General features: G+C 42.7%; 1 protein-coding gene across 5 annotated transcripts in view; it reads right to left on the reverse strand.

The window, feature by feature from the left end:
• LOC129813692 (calmodulin-regulated spectrin-associated protein 2-like) overlaps window positions 1-24,492 on the reverse strand; it is a 74,510-nt gene that overhangs the window by 10,360 nt on the left and 39,658 nt on the right. For all 5 annotated transcript variants that reach the window (XM_055866116.1, XM_055866115.1, XM_055866114.1 and 2 more), the window contains 11 exons: window positions 23,900-24,041; window positions 20,464-20,603; window positions 9,835-9,925; window positions 9,561-9,657; window positions 9,376-9,398; window positions 8,871-9,243; window positions 8,074-8,731; window positions 7,839-7,979; window positions 7,292-7,520; window positions 6,803-6,983; window positions 5,900-6,545 (listed from right to left, as the gene is read on the reverse strand). In XM_055866116.1, the coding sequence (XP_055722091.1) occupies window positions 5,900-6,545; window positions 6,803-6,983; window positions 7,292-7,520; window positions 7,839-7,979; window positions 8,074-8,731; window positions 8,871-9,243; window positions 9,376-9,398; window positions 9,561-9,657; window positions 9,835-9,925; window positions 20,464-20,603; window positions 23,900-24,041 (2,721 nt within the window). The remainder of the gene's footprint in view (window positions 1-5,899; window positions 6,546-6,802; window positions 6,984-7,291; window positions 7,521-7,838; window positions 7,980-8,073; window positions 8,732-8,870; window positions 9,244-9,375; window positions 9,399-9,560; window positions 9,658-9,834; window positions 9,926-20,463; window positions 20,604-23,899; window positions 24,042-24,492) is intronic.

Below are 24,492 nucleotides of genomic sequence, written 5' to 3' on the forward strand. Positions count from 1 at the left end.
CTCTGGGTTTTATGATGGGTATCTGTTTAGCACTTTGACAACTGCTTATGTAAAAAGGGCTTTATAAAATAAATGTGATTGATTGAGTTGTGTCTGTTGAAAGTTGATTGTAGCCTCCAGAAAATACACTGAGTAGCTGTTAGCTATCCCATCTGCAGTGGTATACTGTACAGTAGCTCTGTTGGCTCCATTCTCCTAGCATAGCTCTGTTGGCTCCATTCTCCTACAGTAGCATAGCTCTGTTGGCTCCATTCCCCTACAGTAGCATAGCTCTGTTGGCTCCATTCCCCTACAGTAGCATAGCTCTGTTGGCTCCATTCTCCTACAGTAGCATAGCTCTGTTGGCTCCATTCTCCTACAGTAGCATAGCTCTGTTGGCTCCATTCTCCTACAGTAGCATAGCTCTGTTGGCTCCATTCTCCTACAGTAGCATAGCTCTGTTGGCTCCATTCTCCTACAGTAGCATAGCTCTGTTGGCTCCATTCTCCTACAGTAGCATAGCTCTGTTGGCTCCATTCTCCTACAGTAGCATAGCTCTGTTGGCTCCATTCTCCTACAGTAGCATAGCTCTGTTGGCTCCATTCTCCTACAGTAGCATAGCTCTGTTGGCTCCATTCTCCTAGCATAGCTCTGTTGGCTCCATTCTCCTACAGTAGCATAGCTCTGTTGGCTCCATTCTCCTACAGTAGCATAGCTCTGTTGGCTCCATTCCCCTACAGTAGCATAGCTCTGTTGGCTCCATTCTCCTACAGTAGCATAGCTCTGTTGGCTCCATTCTCCTACAGTAGCATAGCTCTGTTGGCTCAATTCTCCTACAGTATCATAGCTCTGTTGGCTCCATTCTCCTACAGTAGCATAGCTCTGTTGGCTTCATTCTCCTACAGTAGCATAGCGCGGTTGGCTCCATTCTCCTACAGTAGCATAGCTCTGTTGGCTCCATTCTCCTACAGTAGCATAGCTCTGTTGGCTCCATTCTCCTAGCATAGCTCTGTTGGCTCCATTTTCCTACAGTAGCATAGCTCTGTTGACTCCATTCTCCTACAGTAGCATAGCTCTGTTGGCTCCATTCTCCTACAGTAGCATAGCTCTGTTGGCTCCATTCTCCTACAGTAGCATAGCTCTGTTGGCTCCATTCTCCTAGCATAGCTCTGTTGGCTCCATTCTCCTACAGTAGCATAGCTCTGTTGGCTCCATTCTCCTACAGTAGCATAGCTCTGTTGGCTCCATTCTCCTACAGTAGCATAGCTCTGTTGGCTCCATTCTCCTACAGTAGCATAGCTCTGTTGGCTCCATTCTCCTACAGTAGCATAGCTCTGTTGGCTCCATTCTCCTACAGTAGCATAGCTCTGTTGGCTCCATTCTCCTAGCATAGCTCTGTTGGCTCCATTCTCCTAGCATAGCTCTGTTGGCTCCATTCTCCTACAGTAGCATAGCTCTGTTGGCTCCATTCTCCTACAGTAGCATAGCTCTGTTGGCTCCATTCTCCTACAGTAGCATAGCTCTGTTGGCTCCATTCTCCTACAGTAGCATAGCTCTGTTGGCTCCATTCTCCTAGCATAGCTCTGTTGGCTCCATTCTCCTACAGTAGCATAGCTCTGTTGGCTCCATTCTCCTAGCATAGCTCTGTTGGCTCCATTCTCCTAGCATAGCTCTGTTGGCTCCCTTCTCCTACAGTAGCATTGCTCTGTTGGCTCCATTCTCCTAGCATAGCTCTGTGGACTCCATTCTCCTACAGTAGCATAGCTCTGTTGGCTTCATTCTCCTACAGTAGCATAGCGCGGTTGGCTCCATTCTCCTACAGTAGCATAACTCTGTTGGCTCCATTCTCCTACAGTAGCATAGCTCTGTTGGCTCCATTCTCCTAGCATAGCTCTGTTGGCTCCATTTTCCTACAGTAGCATAGCTCTGTTGACTCCATTCTCCTACAGTAGCATAGCTCTATTGGCTCCATTCTCCTACAGTAGCATAGCTCTGTTGGCTCCATTCTCCTACAGTAGCATAGCTCTGTTGGCTCCATTCTCCTAGCATAGCTCTGTTGGCTCCATTCTCCTACAGTAGCATAGCTCTGTTGGCTCCATTCTCCCACAGTAGCATAGCTCTGTTGGCTCCATTCTCCTACAGTAGCATAGCTCTGTTGGCTCCACTCTCCTACAGTAGCATAGCTCTGTTGGCTCCATTCTCCTACAGTAGCATAGCTCTGTTGGCTCCATTCTCCTACAGTAGCATAGCTCTGTTGGCTCCATTCTCCTACAGTAGCATAGCTCTGTTGGCTCCATTCTCCTAGCATAGCTCTGTTGGCTCCATTCTCCTACAGTAGCATAGCTCTGTTGGCTCCATTCTCCTAGCATAGCTCTGTTGGCTCCATTCTCCTAGCATAGCTCTGTTGGCTCCATTCTCCTACAGTAGCATTGCTCTGTTGGCTCCATTCTCCTAGCATAGCTATGTGGACTCCATTCTCCTACAGTAGCATAGATCTGTTGGCTCCATTCTCCTAGCATAGCTCTGTTGGCTCCATTCTCCTACAGTAGCATAGCTCTGTTGGCTCCATTCTCCTACAGTAGCATAGCTCTGTTGGCTCCATTCTCCTAGCATAGCTCTGTTGGCTCCATTCTCCTACAGTAGCATTGCTCTGTTGGCTCCATTCTCCTAGCATAGCTCTGTTGACTCCATTCTCCTACAGTAGCATAGATCTGTTGGCTCCATTCTCCTAGCATAGCTCTGTTGGCTCCATTCTCCTACAGTAGCATAGCTCTGTTGGCTCCATTCTCCTAGCATAGCTCTGTTGGCTCCATTCTCCTGGCATAGCTCTGTTGGCTCCATTCTCCTACAGTAGCATAGCTCTGTTGGCTCCATTCTCCTAGCATAGCTCTGTTGGCTCCATTCTCCTAGCATAGCTCTGTTGGCTCCATTCTCCTACAGTAGCATAGCTCTGTTGGCTCCATTCTCCTATAGTAGCATAGCTCTGTTGACTCCATTCTCCTACAGTAGCATAGCTCTGTTGGCTCCATTCTCCTAGCATAGCTCTGTTGGCTCCATTCTCCTACAGTAGCATAGCTCTGTTGGCTCCATTCTCCTACAGTAGCATAGCTCTGTTGGCTCCATTCTCCTACAGTAGCATAGCTCTGTTGGCTCCATTCTCCTACAGTAGCATAGCTCTGTTGGCTCCATTCTCCTACAGTAGCATAGCTCTGTTGGCTCCATTCTCCTAGCATAGCTCTGTTGGCTCCATTCTCCTAGCATAGCTCTGTTGGCTCCATTCTCCTACAGTAGCATTGCTCTGTTGGCTCCATTCTCCTAGCATAGCTCTGTTGGCTCCATTCTCCTAGCATAGCTCTGTTGGCTCCATTCTCCTACAGTAGCATAGCTCTGTTGGCTCCATTCTCCTACAGTAGCATAGCTCTGTTGGCTCCATTCTCCTACAGTAGCATAGCTCTGTTGGCTCCATTCTCCTACAGTAGCATAGCTCTGTTGGCTCCATTCCCCTACAGTAGCATAGCTCTGTTGGCTCCATTCTCCTAGCATAGCTCTGTTGGCTCCATTCTCCTACAGTAGCATTGCTCTGTTGGCTCCATTCTCCTAGCATAGCTCTGTGGACTCCATTCTCCTACAGTAGCATAGATCTGTTGGCTCCATTCTCCTAGCATAGCTCTGTTGGCTCCATTCTCCTACAGTAGCATAGCTCTGTTGGCTCCATTCTCCTACAGTAGCATAGCTCTGTTGGCTCCATTCTCCTAGCATAGCTCTGTTGGCTCCATTCTCCTAGCATAGCTCTGTTGGCTCCATTCTCCTACAGTAGCATTGCTCTGTTGGCTCCATTCTCCTAGCATAGCTCTGTTGACTCCATTCTCCTACAGTAGCATAGATCTGTTGGCTCCATTCTCCTAGCATAGCTCTGTTGGCTCCATTCTCCTACAGTAGCATAGCTCTGTTGGCTCCATTCCCCTAGCATAGCTCTGTTGACTCCATTCTCCTGGCATAGCTCTGTTGGCTCCATTCTCCTACAGTAGCATAGCTCTGTTGGCTCCATTCTCCTAGCATAGCTCTGTTGGCTCCATTCTCCTAGCATAGCTCTGTTGGCTCCATTCTCCTACAGTAGCATAGCTCTGTTGGCTCCATTCTCCTACAGTAGCATAGCTCTGTTGACTCCATTCTCCTACAGTAGCATAGCTCTGTTGGCTCCATTCTCCTAGCATAGCTCTGTTGGCTCCATTCTCCTAGCATAGCTCTGTGGACTCCATTCTCCTACAGTAGCATAGATCTGTTGGCTCCATTCTCCTAGCATAGCTCTGTTGGCTCCATTCTCCTACAGTAGCATAGCTCTGTTGGCTCCATTCTCCTACAGTAGCATAGCTCTGTTGGCTCCATTCTCCTAGCATAGCTCTGTTGGCTCCATTCTCCTAGCATAGCTCTGTTGGCTCCATTCTCCTACAGTAGCATTGCTCTGTTGGCTCCATTCTCCTAGCATAGCTCTGTTGACTCCATTCTCCTACAGTAGCATAGATCTGTTGGCTCCATTCTCCTAGCATAGCTCTGTTGGCTCCATTCTCCTACAGTAGCATAGCTCTGTTGGCTCCATTCTCCTAGCATAGCTCTGTTGGCTCCATTCTCCTACAGTAGCATAGCTCTGTTGGCTCCATTCTCCTAGCATAGCTCTGTTGGCTCCATTCTCCTACAATAGCATAGCTCTGTTGGCTCCATTCTCCTACAGTAGCATTGCTCTGTTGGCTCCATTCTCCTAGCATAGCTCTGTTGACTCCATTCTCCTACAGTAGCATAGATCTGTTGGCTCCATTCTCCTAGCATTGCTCTGTTGGCTCCATTCTCCTAGCATAGCTCTGTTGGCTCCATTCTCCTACAGTAGCATAGCTCTGTTGGCTCCATTCTCCTAGCATAGCTCTGTTGGCTCCATTCTCCTACAGTAGAAGGTCCTACTGCAGGTCCTAATCCAGGCACTTGTCATCTCCCGTCTGGATTACTGCAACTCGCTGTTGGCTGGGCTCCCTGCCTGTGCCATCAAACCCCTACAACTCATCCAGAACGCCGCAGCCCGTCTGGTGTTCAACCTTCCCAAGTTCTCTCACGTCACCCCGCTCCTCCGCTCTCTCCACTGGCTTCCAGTTGAAGCTCGCATCCGCTACAAGACCATGGTGCTTGCCTACGGAGCTGTGAGGGGAACGGCACCTCAGTACCTTCAGGCTCTGATCAGGCCCTACACCCAAACAAGGGCACTGCGTTCATCCACCTCTGGCCTGCTCGCCTCCCTACCACTGAGGAAGTACAGTTCCCGCTCAGCCCAGTCAAAACTGTTCGCTGCTCTGGCACCCCAATGGTGGAACAAACTCCCTCACGACGCCAGGACAGCGGAGTCAATCACCACCTTCCGGAGACACCTGAAACCCCACCTCTTCAAGGAATACCTAGGATAGGATAAAGCAATCCTTCTGCCCCCCCCCCCCCCCCCCTTAAAAGATTTAGATGCACTATTGTAAAGTGGCTGCTCCACTGGATGTCATTAGGTGAATGCACCAATTTGTAAGTCGCTCTGGATAAGAGCGTCTGCTAAATGACTTAAATGTAAATGTAAATGTAGTAGCATAGCTCTGTTGGCTCCATTCTCCTGGCATCGCTCAGCGGTTTACTACTCTGGCAGAACACACAATTACTGTCCCAGACCCAGAAGAAGTGATGGTTCATGAGTCATCCCATAGTTCATTTTGTCCCAGACACACAGTTCTGCATGAACATTATACTGTCCTGTTGCTTTTACATTGTTTACACTGTAACTTTAATATTTTATGATTATAACAAAAATGGATCAATGAACACATTCAACATGTTAGAGTCGTAACATGCTAAATACAGTACTTGTACGGTCTTCTCACAATTCTGAAATTCCTACCTTGTAGAAGAACCCACAACACATTTTCTGGTCGTCTCCGTACAGCTCTCCACTCGTCTCCAGACCCTGTCCTCCCAGAGGCTTCAGTGCGGACAATGGTATTTCTACCAGGTCTCTACTGGGTTGGGACAGCACCTCTGCCAACTTCTCCGTCCTTCCATCTCTCCTCTTCTGCTCTCTCCCTTTAGTGGGCGAGGAGGGATGAGCGCCTGCACTCCTTATCCCCGACTCTGCTACCTCTGGCTGTGTCTCAGGCTGCTCATTTTGGTTCTGGGGCTCCTCTGCTCCCCCTGGGGCCCCTCCCTCCTTGCCCTCTTCTGTGGCCCCAGGACCCTCATCATGTCCCAGGTAGGCAAAGGAGGTGACCTGGGTCTGGCTCGGGGAGAAGCGTCGTAGCCTGGGCAGACTGTCCACGGACGTGGGGGTGTTGAGCATCCGTCTTAAGGGGGTTACCTTGAGCTCACTGGGGCGTGGGGTACGGGGGGTGTGAGGGGTGCTGGCGTGGAAGGAGGCTGGTCGGCGCTTGAGGCCTCCAGGGGAACGGTGGGGGGCGCGGGGGGAACCACCGGCAGAGGACAGGATGGGGGACAGGGACCCCACGGACCCCCGGCCGGCTACGCTGTTGCGCCGGAGCTCCCGTAGCTGCCTGTAGAGAGAGTAGAAATGTGGAATGACATTTTTGCAATGACAACTAACCAAGCAATAAAAGTATTGCGATAATTGATGTTACCACAATTAATGAATGATGACACATGGTTTTTGTCAACATTTCATGCCATTCTAATGTACAATTTATGTGTATTGATTATTATACCAGTGTGTGTGTGTGTGTGTGTGTGTGTGTGTGTGTGTGTGTGTGTGTGTGTGTGTGTGTGTGTGTGTGTGTGTGTGTGTCAGTGGTACCTGTGTGGTGAGGGCGCTGGAGGAGGTATGACCCAGGACTGTTGCTGTTCCCTCATGGCCATGATCCTGTCCTGCTGCTGAGCCAGCCGCTGCATCTCCGTCTGCAGGAACCCCAGGGACGTGTTCAGCCTCTCGATGGAGCTCGTGTACTCAGCCAGGTCCACCTCTCCAGCCACTAGCCCTGGAGCAAGACACAGAGGACACGTCTACTTTATAAGGTGGGTATCACACATGTATTAAACAGTACCACATCCTGAAGTATGACTGCTCTCTAGCCTGGCCCTCTATCATTTTGTAATAATGGTCATTGTCGAGACAAACTTGTCAACAGAACACAGAGCTGGGACCAGGCTACATTTTATTGAACCTTTATTTTGATTTGGAGTCAAAGCTGAGACCAAGATGTCTTTTTCAGATGCTCCAAAGAGTGGAAAATAAAAGTACATGACAAAGTTTTTGATTTGATCAGGAGCTATAGTGGTGACCCACCTGCACCCTCCTCGCAGGGGGACTTGGGAGCGGCTCCATCGGGCTTGCACCTCTCCGCCTGGCCCAGACTGCCTGACGGGGTGAGGAGGGGGTCTGGGGAGGACTTGTCCAGGTCTGGGCCCCCAGGGATGGGGCTGGTGGGAGAGGGGGTTATCCCTTTCCGTCTCACTACGTTGAGGAAGGCTGTACGGCCCATCTTCTGACGATGCCGGGTGAACGCTGCCTCCACCTGAAACAGTGACAAAAATTGTTGATTACACATTTTTAATAGCCAATGAACATGCTGGCTTGGTATGCTAAATTATCCAACAAGAGGATGGTTCAAATGAAGTGATTTCTGATTGATAACTAACTCTAATCATTTGATTAGACTCCTCCTTTAAAAATACACTGGTAGACCGCTGTTTTGTTCTTTGTCTGACACAATACCCAATCACCTAAGTAAATGGTGCACTACTTTTGACCAGAGCACTATGGAAATAGGGAATAGGAACCCTTAGGGAATAGGATGAGAGAAGACGCTCGCAGAAGCTGAACTAGCCTGTACCTTCTTCTTCTGGGCCTCGATGGCTCTGCGTTTCTCCTCCAGCTTCATCTTCAGGTGCACCATCTCTGACGACAGCAGGTGGGTGTGGTCTCTGGTAGAGGGTGTGGCCGGGCTTTGGGCTGGGTGGGCGGGGCTTGAGCCCTGTGAGGGGCAGAGAGAGAGAGAAACACAGAGTAGGAAAAGGGAGTTGAGAGGGAACAGAGTAATATATCACAGAGACAGTTTCTCTACTGACCTCAGGTGTGGCAGTTTGTGCGGGGGGCGTATTCGGAACATTGAGCTCGGAGCTCTCGGGGGTGGTCCCTCCACTGCTCCGTCCCTCAAGCTTACGAAACTTCTGCTCGGCGAAGCTGGTCATGCGAACCACGCCTCCGCCTGAACCGCCAGAGGATGAGGCAGGGCTGGGCACATGGGACAGGGGAGCGGGGGGCACCGAGCTGGGGCATGGGCTGCTCCTCTCTACCCTGTCTCTGTTCCTCACCCCCCTCTCTCCATCCCCGTCTGTTAGGGGACAGGATCGGGTCATAGCCTCATAGTCAGGGTCTATATCAGAGTAGTCCCTGAGGGAAGAGTTGTCCTCCTCCAAACTCTCCTGGATGTCCTCCGTCCTCACGTGGATCCCTGTGTCCACCTCATCCGTAGAGGCTGAGTTGGGGTCGGCCTCGTCCGCCCGGGCCTTAGCCGATCCTGGGTAGTCGTCAGGGTCGTCGCCTGGGTCTGGAGGTTCGGCTCCATCATGTAGGAAGAAGCCGTTGGCCCCGGGCCCCAGGCTGCCGTGGGGCCTCTCTGTGTCGTGGATGATATTCAGGGCCTCCTCGATGCTGGGCGGGGTTGACGGGCTGACGGGGCCACTGCCGCCCTTGCCGTTCTCTGGGAGAACGCCATTGGAATATCTAGATTACCAGACATGTATGATAATTTATTAGATACTTATTCATAGCATCTAACAGTTAACATGTATGTAACATATTTACATTCAGTATGTGTCCCCCGTGCAGACATTAAAACCCACAACAGATCCATCAGACGTACCTGCTCTGGTTCCTATGTGGCTGAGTCTGCCCACGCCCCAGTGCTTTATGGGAGTTGTAGTTAAGTGAGTCCCTGTCGTAGTCCTCCTCGGGTATGTGTCCGGCACTGCAACCCTGATCGTAAACGCTGACCGGCTGAAAGGGGAGTTGGTGCCGCATGCCCCCACGAGGTGTGTGGTTAACTTTGAACCCCCCCAGGCCCTCTGTGCTGGCAGAGCGGATCATGCCTCGGAGGGAAGGACCCTGACAGGGAGGGGCGCTTGGGTCCCCGTCCAGAGGAATCTCAAAGGAGATGCCCCGAGACCGTCTCTCCTTAGGCCACGTCCCCACACAGCCGTCCACATAGGACATGGACGCCGACCTCTTGATCACACCTGCCAGGAACAAGGAAAATTATTAGCTTGACTCCCACAGAGTACCAGTAGTAGTTCAGAGTGTTCAGCCAGATAAGATAAAGGAGTGTTTGTAATTCTGAGGAGAGGGGTAGGTAGTTCCTGTGTTCTTACCTGAAGCAGAGTCTGGTTGAAGCCTGAGAGAGCGAGAGTGAGAGAGCAAGAGAGAGAATTTTACGATAAAGCTCAAGAGCATACCTCCTGTAACTGCTAAGTTGAACTATGCTGGACCTTTCACAACATTATTCAATAAAAGAAAATGAAATAACTACAGGTGATTATTCAATATGAATTCATACCTGTCGTGTTTTGGGCTGTCAGGTCTGTCCCCAAAGTCCTTTTTGGCTGGGCTACACATAGGACCCATAGTCCTGGATGAATGGGCAGGATCACAGCCTGGGTACAAACAAACACCAATCATTCTTTGGGATTCTCAAAGTCAATAAAGGTATGTGACGTGATCTGAGTTCTGGTGAAAACTGAAATATAATGTGATATGCAAATGATGTTGATTTATCTTCATAATCCCAACCATCATCATCCTTTTTGGCTTTCACACACCAATATCCTTACCTTGTGGGTCAAAGACTCTGGGCTGTACAAACGAAGGCTTCACCACTTCAAACCACCAGAACAGCTCTGCCATAAACACCAGGTAGTTGTTCTGCAACAGAACAAAACACAGCATAAACACCAGGTAGTTACTCTGCAACAGGACAAAACACAGCATAAACACCAGGTAGTTACTCTGCAACAGAACAAAACACAGCATAAACACCAGGTAGTTACTCTGCAACAGAACAAAACACACCGTAAACACCAGGTAGTTACTCTGCAACAGAACAAAACACACCGTAAACACCAGGTAGTTACTCTGCAACAGAACAAAACACACCGTAAACACCAGGTAGTTACTCTGCAACAGGACAAAACACACCGTAAACACCAGGTAGTTACTCTGCAACAGAACAAAACACACCGTAAACACCAGGTAGTTACTCTGCAACAGGACAAAACACAGCATAAACACCAGGTAGTTACTCTGCAACAGAACAAAACACACCGTAAACACCAGGTAGTTACTCTGCAACAGAACAAAACACACCGTAAACACCAGGTAGTTACTCTGCAACAGAACAAAACACACCGTAAACACCAGGTAGTTACTCTGCAACAGAACAAAACACACCGTAAACACCAGGTAGTTACTCTGCAACAGGACAAAACACACCGTAAACACCAGGTAGTTGTTCTGCAACAGAACAAAACACACCGTAAACACCAGGTAGTTACTCTGCAACAGAACAAAACACAGCATAAACACCAGGTAGTTACTCTGCAACAGAACAAAACACACCGTAAACACCAGGTAGTTACTCTGCAACAGAACAAAACACACCGTAAACACCAGGTAGTTACTCTGCAACAGGACAAAACACACCGTAAACACCAGGTAGTTACTCTGCAACAGGACAAAACACACCGTAAACACCAGGTAGTTACTCTGCAACAGAACAAAACACACCGTAAACACCAGGTAGTTACTCTGCAACAGAACAAAACACACCGTAAACACCAGGTAGTTACTCTGCAACAGAACAAAACACACCGTAAACACCAGGTAGTTACTCTGCAACAGGACAAAACACACCGTAAACACCAGGTAGTTACTCTGCAACAGAACAAAACACACCGTAAACACCAGGTAGTTACTCTGCAACAGAACAAAACACACCGTAAACACCAGGTAGTTACTCTGCAACAGAACAAAACACACCGTAAACACCAGGTAGTTACTCTGCAACAGAACAAAACACACCGTAAACACCAGGTAGTTACTCTGCAACAGGACAAAACACACCGTAAACACCAGGTAGTTACTCTGCAACAGAACAAAACACACCGTAAACACCAGGTAGTTACTCTGCAACAGAACAAAACACACCGTAAACACCAGGTAGTTACTCTGCAACAGGACAAAACACACCGTAAACACCAGGTAGTTACTCTGCAACAGAACAAAACACACCGTAAACACCAGGTAGTTACTCTGCAACAGGACAAAACACAGCATAAACACCAGGTAGTTACTCTGCAACAGAACAAAACACACCGTAAACACCAGGTAGTTACTCTGCAACAGAACAAAACACACCGTAAACACCAGGTAGTTACTCTGCAACAGAACAAAACACACCGTAAACACCAGGTAGTTACTCTGCAACAGAACAAAACACACCGTAAACACCAGGTAGTTACTCTGCAACAGGACAAAACACACCGTAAACACCAGGTAGTTACTCTGCAACAGAACAAAACACACCGTAAACACCAGGTAGTTACTCTGCAACAGAACAAAACACACCGTAAACACCAGGTAGTTACTCTGCAACAGAACAAAACACACCGTAAACACCAGGTAGTTACTCTGCAACAGAACAAAACACACCGTAAACACCAGGTAGTTACTCTGCAACAGGACAAAACACACCGTAAACACCAGGTAGTTACTCTGCAACAGAACAAAACACACCGTAAACACCAGGTAGTTACTCTGCAACAGAACAAAACACACCGTAAACACCAGGTAGTTACTCTGCAACAGAACAAAACACACCGTAAACACCAGGTAGTTACTCTGCAACAGGACAAAACACAGCATAAACACCAGGTAGTTACTCTGCAACAGAACAAAACACACCGTAAACACCAGGTAGTTACTCTGCAACAGGACAAAACACACCGTAAACACCAGGTAGTTACTCTGCAACAGGACAAAACACACCGTAAACACCAGGTAGTTACTCTGCAACAGGACAAAACACACCGTAAACACCAGGTAGTTACTCTGCAACAGGACAAAACACACACACGAGTTAGATAGGGGGAAAGGAAATGTAATACAGCCAAATAACTGCATTTGTCCAGAAGGTGTCCCTGTTGAGACAAGTCACAGACGAGGCAACATACTGTATAGTGGCTGGTAGATCAATGATGAGGTCAGGGATACAGGTAAAGCTGCCTCCAAGCTACCCTGGTTGCTAAGTAACTGAGTGTTGGTGTGTGTGTTATTGGCAGCCTCAGATTTCTCCGTTACCTCAACATCTAGTGTATAGTGGAGAAAACTGATATATATTAGAGTGTGCCATAGACACACACATCACAGAGTATAATATGGCTTCATTCCATTAATCATTTAAATGGTAGAAACAGATGAGCTCTGGAGACCTCCATCCAAGAGTCATTCATTTGTTGAGCGCTTTATCACCCACTTCTTCTGACTGGGCCTCTGTCTCTATGGATTGGAGGGTCTTCATTGACCACAACCTCCCCGCAAACTAAGACTGGACTGCAGATTTCAAAACATTGTTGCTTGGATATTCCCCTTTGGATTGTCAAGAGCTTTTGGACATTGAATTGATTTTAGAGTGTAGGACACCCACCCACACTGTGGTGGTCTGGTTAGGGGTTCAGGAGAAAGTTTGGCCAGTAGTGAGTTGACTCCATGCCAGGGCCTTTAGCTGCTCTTCAGGACACGTTCTCTCACGCTCTGCCCCTCCCTGAGACGCTTGTTGCACTGTGACCAGTCTATACACACCCAGTGGTGCATGGTGTGTGTGTGTGTTACGTTCGTTGATGGAACGATTGGACCAAGGTGCAGCGTGGTAGGCGTACATCATAAATGTATTAAATGAACACCAAAAAACAAGATAAACAACACGTAAAGTTTTGTAGCGCTAACACAGCAACTATACAAAAACAAGATCCCACAAACTAAAGGTGGAAAAGGCTGCTGAAGTATGATCCCCAATCAGAGACAACGATAGACAGCTGCCTCTGATTGGGAACCATACCCGGCCAACAAAGAAATAGAAAAACTAGAATGCCCCCCATAATCACACCCTGACCTAACCAAATAGAGAAATAAAAAGGCTCTCTAAGGTCAGGGCGTGACTGTGTGTGTGTGTGTGTACACGACAGGCCAAAGGGGACCCTGTGCCCCCTATTGGTTGTGTTTGTCTCACTAAATAGGAGGTTGGTACACACACACGCACGCACGCACGCACGCACGCACGCACGCACGCACACACACACACACACACACACACACACACACACACACACACACACACACACAGTCTAAGGAAAGGACACAGTGTGCCAACAGTTAGGGGCAGGACCAGAATCCCAATTGGTTCTGACTAATGTTCCCTATACTACATGTTACGCATTCTAGCAGTCTATAACCACATTACATGGTTACATTGCATGGTTACATTACATTGCATGGTTACATTGCATGGTTACATTACATTACATGGTTACATTGCATGGTTACATTACATCGCATGGTTACATTGCATGGTTACATTGCATGGTTACATTACATTACATGGTTACATTGCATGGTTACATTACATTGCATGGTTACATTGCATGGTTGCATTGCATGGTTACATTACATTACATGGTTACATTACATTGCATGGTTACATTGCATGGTTACATTACATTACATGGTTACATTGCATGGTTACATTACATGGCTACATTGCATGGTTACATTACATGGTTACATTGCATGGTTACATTACATGGCTACATTACATGGTTTCATCACATGGTTACATTACATGACATGTTTACATTACATGATTACATTGCACATTCTGTATGAATGAGCAGTAAATCAGAACTCATTCTGTATTATTTGTAGCACATAAATAATCAACAGTTCTCTCATCCTGTGATAGAAAAGGGCAGAACAACAGAGGCAGGGAGAGGCAGGGAGAGGCAGGCACAGAGAAAATAGCAGCCACTTCTCTCTAAGCAGCCTCTGTCTGTCTGTCTTAAGGGGAGAGCTTGGCTAGCTAACGGGTCCTGTCTGTTTTGGAATAGCAACACACACACACACACACGCACACACACACACACACACACACACACGCACGCACACGCACACACACACCCACACACACACCAACGCTTATTTGACTTTGCGGAACAGTCAGTATGGCAAAATGGGCCCCTTCTACACAAACACACACACACACCCAATTCATTACTAACCCTAACTCTATGTATCATTATTAACTCTATGTATCATTACTAACTCTATGTATCATTACTAACTCTATGTATCATTACCAACTCTATGTATCATTACTAGCTCTATGTATCATTACTAACTCTATGTATCATTATTAACTCTATGTATCATTACTAACTCTATGTATCATTACTAACTCTATGTATCATTACTAACTCTATGTATCATTACAAACTCTATGTATTATTACCAACTAAATGTATCATTACCAACTCTATGTATCATTACAAACTATATGTCTCATTACCAACTCTATGTCTCATTACAAACTCTATGTATCATTACCAACTCTATGTATCATTACAAACTCTATGTATCATTACTAACTCTATGTATCATTACTAACTCTATGTATCATTACTAACTCTATGTATCATTACTAACTCTATGTATCATTATTAACTCTATGTATCGTTACTAACTCTATGTATCATTATTAACTCTATGTATCGTTACTAACTCTATGTATCATTACTAACTCTATGTATCATTTCTAACTCTATGTATCATTACTAACTCTATGTATCATTACTAACTCTATGTATCATTATTAACTCTATGTATCATTACTAACTCTAACTCTATGTATCATTATTAACTCTAACTCTATGTATCATTACTAACTCTATGTATCATTATTAACTCTAACTCTATGTATCATTATTAACTCTAACTCTATGTATCATTACTAACTCTATGTACCATTATTAACTCTCTGTATCATTACTAACTCTATGTATCATTATTAACTCTATGTATTGTTACTAACTCTAACTCTATTTATCGTTACTAACTCTAACTCTATGTATCATTACTAACTCTATGTACCATTATTAACTCTATGTATCGTTACTAACTCTATGTATCATTATTAACTCTATGTATCATTACTAACTCTATGTATCATTACTAACTCTATGTATCATTACTAACTCTATGTATCATTACTAACTCTACCTCTATGTATCATTACTAACTCTATGTATCATTACTAACTCTACCTCTATGTATCATTACTAACTCTATGTATCATTACTAACTCTATGTATCATTACTAACTCTATGTATCATTACTAACTCTATGTATCATTACTAACTCTATGTATCATTACTAACTCTATGTATCATTTCTAACTCTATGTATCATTACTAACTCTATGTATCATTACTAGCTCTATGTATCAATACTAACTCTATGTATCAATACTAACTCTATGTATCATTACTAACTCTATGTATCATTACTAGCTCTATGTATCATTACTAAATCAATGTATCAATACTAACTCTATGTATCATTACTAACTCTATGTATCATTACTAACTCTATGTATCAATACTAACTCTATGTATCATTACTAACTCTATGTATCATTACTAACTCTATGTATCATTTCTAACTCTATGTATCATTACTAACTCTATGTATCATTTCTAACTCTATGTATCATTACTAACTCTATGTATCATTACTAACTCTATGTATCATTTCTAACTCTATGTATCATTACTAACTCTATGTATCATTACTAACCCTAACTCTGTATCATTACTAACTCTATGTATCATTATTAACTCCATGTATCATTATTAACTCCATGTATCATTATTAACTCTAACTCTATGTATCATTACTAACTCTATGTATCATTACTAACTCTATGTATCATTACTAACTCTATGTATCATTACTAACTCTATGTATCATTACTAAATCTATGTATCATTACTAACTCTATGTATCATTACTAACTCTATGTATCATTACTAACTCTATGTATCATTACTAACTCTATGTATCATTATTAACTCTATGTATCGTTACTAACTCTAACTCTATGTATCGTTACTAACTCTAACTCTATGTATCATTACTAACTCTAACTCTATGTATCGTTACTAACTCTAACTCTATGTATCGTTACTAACTCTACCTCTATGTATCGTTACTAACTCTAACTCTATGTATCGTTACTAACTCTAACTCTATGTATCATTATTAACTCTATGTATCATTATTAACTCTATGTATCATTATTAACTCTATGTATCATTACTAACTCTACCTCTATGTATCGTTACTAACTCTAACTCTATGTATCATTACTAACTCTATGTATCATTACTAACTCTAACTCTATGTATCATTATTAACTCTATGTATCATTACTAACTCTATGTATCATTATTAACTCTATGTATCATTACTAACTCTACCTCTATGTATCGTTACTAACTCTAACTCTATGTATCGTTACTAACTCTAACTCTATGTATCATTATTAACTCTATGTACCATTATTAACTCTATGTATCAATACTAACTCTATGTATCATTACTAACTCTATGTATCATTACTAACTCTATGTATAATTTCTAACTCTATGTATCATTACTAACTCTATGTATCATTTCTAACTCTATGTATCATTACTAACTCTATGTATCATTACTAACTCTATGTATCATTTCTAACTCTATGTATCATTACTAACTCTATGTATCATTACTAACCCTAACTCTGTATCATTACTAACTCTATGTATCATTACTAACTCTATGTATCATTATTAACTCCATGTATCATTATTAACTCTAACTCTATGTATCATTACTAACTCTATGTATCATTACTAACTCAATGTATCATTACTAACTCTCTGTATCATTACTAAATCTATGTATCATTACTAACTCTATGTATCATTACTAAATCTATGTATCATTACTAACTCTATGTATCATTACTAACCCTAACTCTCTGTATCATTACTAACTATATGTATCATTACTAAATCTATGTATCATTACTAACTCTATGTATCATTACTAACTCTACGTATCATTACTAACTCTCTGTATCATTACTAACTCTATGTATCATTACTAACTCTACCTCTATGTATCATTACTAACTATATGTATCATTACTAACCCTAACTCTCTGTATCATTACTAAATCTATGTATCATTACTAAATCTGTATCATTACTAAATCTATGTATCATTACTAACTCTATGTATCATTACTAACTCTCTGTATCATTACTAAATCTATGTATCATTACTAACTCTATGTATCATTACTAACTCTATGTATCATTACTAACTCTATGTATCATTACTAACTCTATGTATCATTACTAACTCTATGTATCATTACTAACTCTATGTATCATTACTAACTCTATGTATCATTACTAACTCTATGTATCATTACTAACTCTATGTATCATTTCTAACTCTATGTATCATTACTAACTCTATGTATCAATACTAACTCTATGTATCATTACTAACTCTATGTATCATTACTAACTCTATGTATCATTTCTAACTCTATGTATCATTACTAACTCTATGTATCATTTCTAACTCTATGTATCATTACTAACTCTATGTATCATTACTAACTCTATGTATCATTTCTAACTCTATGTATCATTACTAACTCTATGTATCATTACTAACCCTAACTCTGTATCATTACTAACTCTATGTATCATTACTAACTCTATGTATCATTATTAACTCCATGTATCATTATTAACTCCATGTATCATTATTAACTCTAACTCTATGTATCATTACTAACTCTATGTATCATTACTAACTCTATGTATCATTACTAACTCTATGTATCATTACTAACTCTATGTATCATTACTAAATCTATGTATCATTACTAACTCTATGTATCATTACTAACTCTATGTATCATTACTAACTCTATGTATCATTACTAACTCTATGTATCATTATTAACTCTATGTATCGTTACTAACTCTAACTCTATGTATCGTTACTAACTCTAACTCTATGTATCATTACTAACTCTAACTCTATGTATCGTTACTAACTCTAACTCTATGTATCGTTACTAACTCTACCTCTATGTATCGTTACTAACTCTAACTCTATGTATCGTTACTAACTCTAACTCTATGTATCATTATTAACTCTATGTATCATTATTAACTCTATGTATCATTATTAACTCTATGTATCATTACTAACTCTACCTCTATGTATCGTTACTAACTCTAACTCTATGTATCATTACTAACTCTATGTATCATTACTAACTCTAACTCTATGTATCATTATTAACTCTATGTATCATTACTAACTCTATGTATCATTATTAACTCTATGTATCATTACTAACTCTACCTCTATGTATCGTTACTAACTCTAACTCTATGTATCGTTACTAACTCTAACTCTATGTATCATTATTAACTCTATGTACCATTATTAACTCTATGTATCAATACTAACTCTATGTATCATTACTAACTCTATGTATCATTACTAACTCTATGTATCATTTGTAACTCTATGTATCATTACTAACTCTATGTATCATTTCTAACTCTATGTATCATTACTAACTCTATGTATCATTACTAACTCTATGTATCATTTCTAACTCTATGTATCATTACTAACTCTATGTATCATTACTAACCCTAACTCTGTATCATTACTAACTCTATGTATCATTACTAACTCTATGTATCATTATTAACTCCATGTATCATTATTAACTCTAACTCTATGTATCATTACTAACTCTATGTATCATTACTAACTCTATGTATCATTACTAACTCTCTGTATCATTACTAAATCTATGTATCATTACTAACTCTATGTATCATTACTAAATCTATGTATCATTACTAACTCTATGTATCATTACTAACCCTAACTCTCTGTATCATTACTAACTATATGTATCATTACTAAATCTATGTATCATTACTAACTCTATGTATCATTACTAACTCTACGTATCATTACTAACTCTCTGTATCATTACTAACTCTATGTATCATTACTAACTCTACCTCTATGTATCATTACTAACTATATGTATCATTACTAACCCTAACTCTCTGTATCATTACTAAATCTATGTATCATTACTAAATCTGTATCATTACTAAATCTATGTATCATTACTAACTCTATGTATCATTACTAACTCTATGTATCATTACTAACTCTATGTATCATTACTAACTCTATGTATCATTACTAACTCTCTGTATCATTACTAAATCTATGTATCATTACTAACTCTATGTATCATTACTAACTCTATGTATCATTACTAACTCTATGTATCATTACTAACTCTATGTATCATTATTAACTCTAACTCTATGTATCATTACTAGCTCTATGTATCATTACTAACTCTATGTATCATTACTAACTCTATGTATCATTACTAACTATATGTATCATTACTAACTATATGTATCATTACTAACTATATGTATCATTACTAACTCTATGTATCATTACTAACTCTATGTATCATTACTAACTCTATGTATCATTACTAACTCTATGTATCATTACTAACTCTATGTATCATTACTAACTCTATGTATCATTACTAACTCTATGTATCATTACTAACTCTATGTATCATTACTAACTCTATGTATCATTACTAACCCTAACCATAATTACTAACTCTATGTATCATTACTAACCCTAACTCTGTATCATTACTAACTATATGCATCATTACCAACTCTCTGTATCATTACTAAATATGTATCATTACTAACTCTATGTATCATTACTAACCCTAACCATCATTACTAACTCTATGTATCATTACTAACCCTAACCATCATTACTAACTCTATGTATCATTACTAACCCTAACTCTGTATCATTACTAACTATATGCATCATTGCTAACTCTATAAAGGTTAAATTCAAAATACCCCCTTTCAGCCATTTGTCCACACATACCACTCAACGAGATATATATATATATAGCACCACTCTACCTCCAATGTCAACACTCCATATCCCTCCCTACCTAACCCAGGCCATGACCCCCCTGCCCCCCTCCTGTCTCCCCAGCCCCCTTCCTGTCCCTCAGCCCCTTTCCTGTGCCCCCTTAGCCCCCTCCTGTCCCCCCAGACCTCCTCCCTAGTCCACAGCCTCCCTCTCTGTCCTGTCCCCCTGGGCCTACCTTGATGGAGGAGTGAAAACAGAGCCTACCTTGATGGAAGAGTGAAAACAGAGCCTACCTTGATGGAGGAGTGAAAACAGAGCCTACCTTGATGGAAGAGTGGGCATAGAGCATGTCCTCCAGGGAGAAGTGGCAGCAGTGGTTGAGGTTGTCCCTGCAGAACTCCTGCACCAGCTGCAGATTGTACAAACTGTCAGCCAGCGACATGGTCTCCTTCAGACAGATATCTGGAGGGTGGGGAGAGGAGAGCGCACAGGGGCGGAGTTAGAGTTTAAGGGTTTGTTTTCAAACATATCCGAAAATCTTCAGCAATGCATCAATGGCTTGTTTGTTTGGGGTCACTTAGAAATGTCCTTGTTTTTGAAAGAAAAGCAAAAAATGTTTGTCCATTAAAATAACATCAAATTGATCAGAAATACAGTGTAGACATTGTTAATGTTGTAAATGACTGTTGTAGCTGGAAACGGCAGATTTTTTAAATGGAATATCTACATAGGTGTACAGAGGCCCATTATCAGCAACCATCACTCCTGTGTTCCAATGGCACGTTGTGTTAGCAAATCCAAGTTTAGCATTTTAAATGGCTAATTGGTCATTAGAAAACGCTTTTGCAATTATGTTAGCACAGCTGAAAACTGTTGTCCTGATTAAAGAAGCAATAAGGCATCAGCATTTATGGGTTTGATTACAGGCTCAAAATGGCCAGAAACAAAGACCTTTCTTCTGAAACCCGTCAGTCTATTCTTGTTCTGAGAAATGAAGTCTATTCCATGCGAGAATTGGCCAAGAAACTGAAGATCTCGTACAACGCGGTATACTACTCCCTTCACAGAACAGCGCAAACTGTCTCTAACCAGAATAGAAAGAGGAGTGGGAGGCCCCGGTGCACAACTGAGCAAGAGGACAAGTACAATAGAGTGTCTAGTTTGAGAAACAGACGCCTCACAAGTCCTCAACTGGCAGCTACATTAAATAGTACCTGCAAAACACCAGTCTCAACATCAACAGTGAAGAGGCAACTCCGGGATGCTGGCCTTCTAGGCAGAGTTCCTCTGTCCAGTCTCAACATCAACAGTGAAGAGGCTACTCCGGGATGCTGGCCTTCTAGGCAGAGTTCCTCTGTCCAGTCTCAACATCAACAGTGAAGCGGCGACTCCGGGATGCTGGCCTTCTAGGCAGAGTTCCTCTGTCCAGTCTCAACATCAACAGTGAAGAGGTGACGCCGGGATGCTGGCCTTCTAGGCAGAGTTCCTCTGTCCAGTCTCAACATCAACAGTGAAGAGGCGACTCCGGGATGCTGGCTTTCTAGGCAGAGGTCCTCTGTCCAGTCTCAACATCAACAGTGAAGAGGCGACGCCGGGATGCTGGCCTTCTAGGCAGAGTTCCTCTGTCCAGTCTCAACATCAACAGTGAAGAGGCGACTCCGGGATGCTGGCTTTCTAGGCAGAGGTCCTCTGTCCAGTCTCAACATCAACAGTGAAGAGGCGACGCCGGGATGTGTAATGTACTTTATTACAAATGTATCTTTTACAAAGTATTTAGTAGTATTTGAATAACAGTGGGAGGAGGCGGGGTTAGAAGGCAGGGTCAAGGGCAGTGAACATGTGATAGTAGCACACAGAGTCATCTATATATGACTGGGCACAAGTAGAGGGAGTGGAAATGTTTATCTTTCAATAAATAAGTCAACATTCTTCTCTCATCCAACGGACTATGTTGCTATTAACTCCTGACCAATCACGTCTTAGCCTGGCCCTGGGGCATTATTGGAATAGTGGGTGGAGTCTGGCCCACTGGCTACTGTATAAACAGGCTCAAAACTGAAACATGCCACTAATACCTCTCTCTCTCTCTCTCTTTCTCTTTCGCTCTCTCTCTCTCTCCCCCTCCCTCCCCATCTGTCTCTTTTGGGGTGGCATGTAGCCTCGTGGTTAGAGCTTGAATCGCCGAGCTGACAAGGTAACAATCTGTCGTTCTGCCCCTGAACAAGGCAGTTAACCCACTGTACCCCGGTAGGCCGTCATTGTAAATAAGAATTTGTTCTTAGCTGACTCGCCTAGTTAAATAAACGTTAAATAAAAAACTCTCCCCCCTCTCTCGCCATCTCTCTCTCTGTCTCTCCCTCCCCGCTCTCTCATGTCTCTGCCTCCTTCTCCCCTCTCTCTCTCCTTCGCTATCTCTCATGATATGTATTTCACTCAGGTTTAATTGTTCATCCCCAAATGACACCATTATTATTGAAAAAACCTGAACCTCATGGACTCTTTGACGTTGTTGGCCAAATTGTACACATTGACTCCATCACTAGGGGCTAATCTTCTTTCCAATGGAATCATTCTGTATCATATCTACTGCTGCAGGATAGAGGAGAAGCTATTCTCTCTCTTCTCTGTGTGTGTGTTAGCTATTCTCTCTCTTCTGTGTGTGTGTGTGTGTGTGTGTGTGTGTGTGTGTGTGTGTTAGCTATTCTCTCTCTTCTGTGTGTGTGTGTGTGTGTTAGCTATTATCTCTTTTCTCTCTGTGTGTGTTAGCTATTCTCTCTCTTCTGTGTGTGTGTGTGTTAGCTATTCTCTCTCTTCTCTCTGTGTGTGTTAGCTAGCTATTCTCTCTCTTCTGTGTGTGTTAGCTATTCTCTCTCTTCTCTCTGTGTGTGTTAGCTATTCTCTCTCTTCTGTGTGTGTGTGTTAGCTATTCTCTCTCTTCTCTCTCTGTGTGTATGTTAGCTATTCTCTCTCTTCTCTCTGTGTGTTAGCTACTGATGTCATGGTGATAAGGAAGGTTCCTGTCAGCTGAGCTAATTTCAAGGTCAGGGGTCACTGTCACTGTTGTCTGCATGTCTAATGAAAAAAAAAACAATATTGCTGTTGATGGTACTTTGACACCATCAATTATTTAAAATAATAAATGCAATGAGTCCATTTGGAATCCCTTTACAGCTGTTATCTGAATACTTAATAATGAACACAATAGTTGGCTGTAAATAACTTTTCTATTTTAAATCAATTCTGGGATTTTCAAACCAGAAAAACACATGTGGGTGTGTAATGGCAGGGTCAGGGGAAATTGACCCAGAATAGATCCTGAGGTCATACCGTGGGGAAATTCCCTCTTCAGTTGTCTGTGAGTCTAATGGTTGAAACAATATAGCTATTGATGCTACTGATATCTTTTTCATTTACAAGTAATCCTTGTCTTGAGCCCTGAGGTAATTCTGTTCCCAAACAGTCCCTCTCTAATACTTCAACAGCTGTTGGATGCATACTGTCACCTTATAGCTATCATATTGTCCAGCAAATATATTGTTTGCTGTGATTGAATGCCCATATTTTCTAATATAACAAATGTATGTGATTCTGGCCTAACTTCACCCATGCTCATCTGGTCAAACACTTGTGTAACGACAGCCTACTGTGCTTTCCATTCTGAGTGAATAGGTTACGTTACTGTAACCTATTAGTATAAAGCAGACCAACTAGAGAAGGCTACAGGTACGACGTGATGGAATAATCCTCCTGTACGGTACCTTCCAGTCTGATGGACGTTGTGCAGTAGAAGTGGAGGAGTGCGGCCAGGGCACAGCCATCTGTGTTGTCCTTCAGCAGATTGTCCACCAGGGGGAGTGATGGAGCTGACCTCTGCTGGGCATACTCCCTCCTGTAGAGTGCCTGCAGCCATGGCAACAACAACACGGAGAGATGACGGTCAGTGACAGTTAATGTATGGAATCAGAGTAAGGAGAGGGACGTATGGATGTATATAAAGGCTCCTCACACACCTCACACATGTAAACAAGCACTCTTTGTCACGGCACAGATGCACTGTCACGAGCACACACTTTCTTTCTCTCACGCTTACACACACACACACACACACACACACACACACACACACACACACACACACACACACACACACACACACACACACACACACACACACACACACACACACACACACACACACACACACACACACACACACACACACACACACACACACACACACACACAGAGTAGTTTAATCTGGGGTTATTCAAGCTAAGCATGTAGTATGATGTAGATGCATGCAATGAACGATGCCCTCTACTAGGCTACGATGCCCTCTTTACTAGGCTAC

Source organism: Salvelinus fontinalis, chromosome 17, assembly GCF_029448725.1.
Source record: "Salvelinus fontinalis isolate EN_2023a chromosome 17, ASM2944872v1, whole genome shotgun sequence".
NCBI lineage: Eukaryota > Metazoa > Chordata > Actinopteri > Salmoniformes > Salmonidae > Salvelinus > Salvelinus fontinalis.